Raw genomic sequence first — 6017 nt, 5'->3', positions numbered from 1 at the left:
GCAACACAAACAAAACCTGTATAAAATCAACATCATGCAATGCGAGTACCTGAAATTTTCATCATATGTAAATCAGCAAAGTTACATCTTATCATGCAAGTGTCATGCAAATGAGACATGATAGCAGTACATCCGTCTGAAAAAATGTAATGTGCTATTTATACAGTGAAATCATTTTTGTCAAAAAATTGTCTGCTACAACTGCTGACAGTGAGGAAATGTTTGATACACGAGTGGCTTATGCAATTCTCATAGAAGGCATTTGGATGATTTGTTGTGATGGAGGGCTGTTCATTTCTGCATTTTTGCCATGTACAGTACTTACGTTTGTGTGTACTTGCATTTAATTTTGAACATGAGCCTAATTTAGTCATCAACTTGTTCCATTTATATATGTTACCGACCAAACCTGATTTCAGGCCAAACTAGTTTGTCCTACACATGTCAGGATATACTAGTTTAGCCTAGGATAATCTAGTTTATCCCAGTTTGACCTAAGCTGAACTGATTTATGTACTACAAATAGGTGCCAGTGTAAAAAAAATGATTTTGTGTAATTCAAAATGCCACCACAGTACACCTGGTGGTTAAAGTGTACCTAGGTAACTCCAATGGTGGTGCTGTGCAGATAACCAGTCCAAACTCCCAAATTTTTTTTAAATTTAAATTTTGATCTTGTAAAATTATAAACTATTAATTCAAAAATTGTTTTGAACTTTTCTACATTTTCCTTTCTAATTGTCTGAAAACAGTCAACAGTAGCAGAATCAACCTTTCCTTACAGGCTCTTCTCCATCTACTTTGCAAATTTTTTAAAAGTTCCTCAAGTTAAAATTTTAATTATTTATTTCTTGGATAATGAAATCTGTCCTTTCAAATCCAACTTCTCTTGGTATATTTAGATAAATATACCAAGAGAATGTTCTATTATATCATTAGAATATAACAATTTTTTACTATTGGGCACTATTTTTGTAAAGAATTTCTACTTTTCAATAAAAAACTTTATGCAATACTGTTAAAATAGTTTTTATAAATTAGAAACTTTCTTAAAATAATTAAATTAAAATAAATTTTAAAAAGTTAGAGTTAAAAATGATAAAATTCTGTATTTTATGTCTAATAAATATCTCATTAAATTTATTCATTAATTAGTTATTAACTGTGATATTAATACTCTAATTATCAATAATAAGTATCAATTAACATTTCATAAACATATTTCTCTATAATTATTACCTTATAAAACATTCTGTCTGCAAACCGAAGCATTTCTGCAAAAGCATTCATCCAAGAATGAAGTAGCGCAAAAAAAGTTATTAACAAAACTAATGTTCCTGGCATCATACATCCAAAAACTGATAGTAGTAGTCCTTTTGGAGTAAATCTTTCATGGCCAAATCTACGAAAAATTGGCACACAGAATCTTTGGAATATATAATATATATAAAACAGACAAGCAAGAACTTGAATGAAATTCACAGCAACATATTTCCAACATACAGTTGAGGTCCTAAAAATTTAAATAATTACATTATTTTAAAAAAAATATATTTTAATAGAAATTTCTAAAACTATTATTATACAATATTACAGATAATTATAAAGATATGTTATATTTGTTAAAAATATAATATAAAATAACGTGTTGTTAAAAAAAATTTTCTTAATTTATCATAATTTTGTGCAGATAACCAGTCCAAACTCCCAAATTTTTTTTAAATTTAAATTTTGATCTTGTAAAATTATAAACTATTAATTCAAAAATTGTTTTGAACTTTTCTACATTTTCCTTTCTAATTGTCTGAAAACAGTCAACAGTAGCAGAATCAACCTTTCCTTACAGGCTCTTCTCCATCTACTTTGCAAATTTTTTAAAAGTTCCTCAAGTTAAAATTTTAATTATTTATTTCTTGGATAATGAAATCTGTCCTTTCAAATCCAACTTCTCTTGGTATATTTAGATAAATATACCAAGAGAATGTTCTATTATATCATTAGAATATAACAATTTTTTACTATTGGGCACTATTTTTGTAAAGAATTTCTACTTTTCAATAAAAAACTTTATGCAATACTGTTAAAATAGTTTTTATAAATTAGAAACTTTCTTAAAATAATTAAATTAAAATATTGTTTTGTTTAAAGAATTTAAATATTAAACCTAAACTAATTTTTAAATTGAAAATATTTGTTTTAAGCAATTAAATTTAATACAAAGTGACTATTAATTTATTTACCTAGGATAATTATCTCGATAAATAAGTGTTGGTACAAAGAGAAAATATAAAAATTTTCCAAAATCTGGACATGGTGAATCAAGGGATTTATCTCCATCTAGATATATAATTAAATTCATATAATTATAACATTAATTTAATTATAATATAAATATAATTTTATATTAATCATAAAAAGTTAAAATTTCATTCAATTGTTTTAATATTAATCTGTGATCACATGAGGACACTAGTACATGTGGAGGAAATTTTCCACATGTACTAGTTTTTTGTGATAATTTTTCACCAAATATTTGATTTACTTAGTTGTGCTTCCATGAGATCCTCATGCTCATTTTATCCATCTGACTAAAAATTTTATCACAGGCCCTCAAAAACCACTGTAGAAAAATCACCACATGAAGCATGTGATTGCATACAATTTTTTATTACACAAGTGCATGCATAAGACAATAATTTTCTGCTCTGACATCATTTTCAAGAGCAGAAAATTGAAGACTTTTCAAAATTGCCTCAAAAGTGAGTCACAATGTCATAGATATTTGTCAACTACATATGATATCATGACATTGGTATCACTATGACCTTGAATGCTTGTCTTCATAAAATAGCTAAGACACTATGATCTTCAACAATTTAAATTTTTTTCATTTATTTCATGCCCAAAAAATACAGAAAGATCATTTTCTAGTATTTCTGAAAAATACCTCAGCCCTCCCATCATTCATTTCCTCAGCTGAATTCATTTCACATTAGTCCACATTATTACAAAGTGTTAGAGACACTGTTTTGTAAACAAAACAATATGTTATAAACTAACAATGTATGATCTTGAAATTTTGTACATACACAATCTCAGATTTCTTCAGAATCACCAAATTCAAAGGACTGCAGTTATGTATAGCATAAATGCATGTGAAAAATCAGAGGAAAATTGCCATCTTATGCATGCAGTTTTGTGGAAAAAACTGCATGTGATTGTAGATTAATTAAACTAAAAATTTAATAATCTATTTTTTGTAAAATCATATTTGTAATCATTGACTTATTTTACATTTACTAATGACTAAATAAAATGATTTCAAATAGATATATTTATTATATCATATAAGAGGGTACACTTTATGGAAAAGTATTTCGTAATGGTCAGAACAAAAACTTATCACTAACTGGTTATGCCACAAAATACCCTGATTATGATTCTATAAGTGTCAAAGTCACAGGAAATTGTTGTGGCTAACAAAGACTTCAGTAAACCAAACATCATGATTGATAAGTTGAAAGTATACACTTCCATAAAATTATTGCATTTGAAGAAGAAAACTGCTATTGCCTGCAATTTATGAAAACAATGGCTTAGCAACTTTAGCTCAATTTTTTGAATTTAAAACTTAAAGTTTTCAATCTTTCTGCCTCTATTCTGTCTCTCATGAACTACAGTGTTCTTTAGCTTTTAATTCCATCAGTCTTTTCTTTGATTTAGATTCTACTTCAATTTGCATTTGTCTAAACTAAATTAATTTCCTAAAATAAAATTTAATTTGCAGTTCTAATTGTTTCATATTTTTAAACTTGTTCTCTGAATAAATTGATTATGATCATTTCTGTATGTATATGTTACTGGCCAAACCCGATTACAGGCCAATCTAGTTTATCCTATGAGTGTCAGGATATACTAGTTTAGCCTAGGACAATCTAGTTTGGCCTAAATACTTTAGGCTTAACTAGTTTGACCTAGACTGAACTGATTTTATGTACTACAAATAGGTGCCAGTGTAAAAAAAATGATTTTGTGTAATTCGAAATGCCACCATAGTACACCCGGTGGTTAAAGTGTACCTAGGTAACTCCAATGGTGGTGCTTCGGTTAGGCTAGTTTGGTTAGGTTAACTACATTTTTAGTAGACATTTCCTTTTTTTTCTTTTGTTCAAGAACTACCATGAATCAATAACTAATGACGTTAAACCAGTGATTTTCAAACTTTTTTGATCCACCGCCCCTTTGTTCCATAAAGTTATACCCAACACCCCTAACCCATTTTCTCTTGTATGAGGAAGGATTGGAAATATTCTTAGGAAAACTTTTTTATGAATCTCATACTTTGTGCCCTTACTGTACATTGTTCTCAGCATCTGGAAACCATTAAACGCAACGTTTCCTCTTATCAGTTTAACAGAAGAAAGGGAATGGCTTTCAGTAACCCCAATTTTGCTTTTGGTCACTGTTCAATACCCTGCCCCTAGCGCCCCCTAGATTTACTCATCGCCCACAAGGGGGTGTTATTGCCCACTTTGAGAAATGCTGCATTAAACAAAGGGCGGCCTGCCGGTGGCTCCCCTCCAGGAGGAGTCCACAGGAATCACGAACAGTCCAAAGTGCCATCATTGAGGTTACCTAGGTACAGTACACTTAACCCACCCTGTAAAAATAAATAAANTATAAAAATTGCACGCGAAGCTTTTCATCCAGCTCCCGTTGCTGACATTGCCTTATGATTGCGCGCTCCTGTTCTGTCGTTCCCGTGTGTTCGATCGTCGTGGCGTTGGCTAGAGTTTGTAGTCTGACTGCAAACTCCTGAACATTTTCCTCGCGCCGCTGGACGCAAGCGTGGAATTTCTGCACTCGCATCGAATACGGTACGCGATCGAATCTCTTCACCATTAACCGCTTAAACTCTTCGTATTCCTCGACACTTTTCATGTGCATGTCTCTCCATGCGAAATCTCTGGCAACGCCTGCCAATTTACATTTTGCAATGCTTAAACTTTGTCGCTTTGTCCATCCCGCTAGCCCAGCTACTTCATCCAATGTATCGAAAAAGTCGGTGACTCGCCCGCTTTCACCGTTGAAGGTGGGAATCATTCCCCCTAACGCTGCGATTGAACCTTCGCCTACCTCCTGCGTTTGCGATGGGGCAGATGGGGCACCTGTCTCAGTGGCCATGTTCTGATGCACCTTTCTTCCTCACTCCCACAATTTCATATCGGCTTCCTCGAGATCCTGGCGGACGGTATTACTACCTTTTCCCACCAGTGTAACTTTGGGCACAATAATCCCACTTCTGACACCACTGTGAGGTCAGCCGATTAGGGTGAGGATTTTTCGACAGCCAAGCGGTTCTTTCTGTCGTGTGGGCGCAGAATGACTTTCTGAGACAGGTTTACCATTTTTAACCCGTTTATTATATTACAAAAGATTCTTACAACGTTCTTCAAATTTTCAACGTAACACAGCTCGAGGAACAAATTAAAAGTTCCTTCAAGGGTCCGACTTTCTCCGTTGATCCTTCGATGTCGTACGTTGAGATCGACGTTGAGACCAGGGTGTGCGGCACAGCTTCGGCGAAAGTCTCTGGCAATCCGTGCAAATTACTACGTCACGGGAGAGCGACACTAAGTCACAGGAGTTGACGAATCGGTCGCTGTTGATAAGTAGGATCACAAAAATCCTGGAGAGGAACACCAAGAACCAAGAACTATGAACCAAGAATTATGAACCAAGAACCTTTGTCCCTTGAGTCGCACGGTTTTATAGATTTCTTAACCGTCGTTGCCTCTCCATTGGTCTCTCATAGTCACCTGGTGACAATTCGAAACCTAATGAAGGGCGCGGGAGAGGTCAACGTTGCGACTGAATATGATTCCTCTCTCTTGTCGCGTTTTCCTCGAATTTATCCGTTTCCATTGTTTAACAAATTTACGAAAAAAAACAATTGCATTGTTCATTCGAGACACCTAATCCGTTTCCTTAGCGTCTGAAAAGGAGCTTTTTATTTT

The 6017-nt window shown here is 33.1% G+C and overlaps 1 protein-coding gene across 1 annotated transcript in view; it reads right to left on the bottom strand.

Annotated features, from left to right (window-relative positions):
- Positions 1-1239: 1239 nt before the first annotated feature.
- The window catches only part of LOC111627895 (sterol O-acyltransferase 1-like), a gene marked incomplete at its 3' end in the record, with an annotated part of 28133 nt that continues 23355 nt past the window's right edge, over positions 1240-6017 (bottom strand). Inside the window, exons 9-10 of the mRNA XM_023371576.1 lie at positions 2241-2337; positions 1240-1513 (exon numbers count right to left, since the gene is read on the bottom strand). Of these exons, the coding sequence (XP_023227344.1) occupies positions 1240-1513; positions 2241-2337 (371 nt within the window). The remainder of the gene's footprint in view (positions 1514-2240; positions 2338-6017) is intronic.

The sequence above is a fragment of the Centruroides sculpturatus genome, unplaced genomic scaffold, assembly GCF_000671375.1.
Source record: "Centruroides sculpturatus isolate CEXI.00-Female unplaced genomic scaffold, Cexi_2.0 scaffold449, whole genome shotgun sequence".
NCBI classification, from domain to species: domain Eukaryota; kingdom Metazoa; phylum Arthropoda; class Arachnida; order Scorpiones; family Buthidae; genus Centruroides; species Centruroides sculpturatus.
This window is presented reverse-complemented; position numbering and strand designations above follow the sequence as displayed.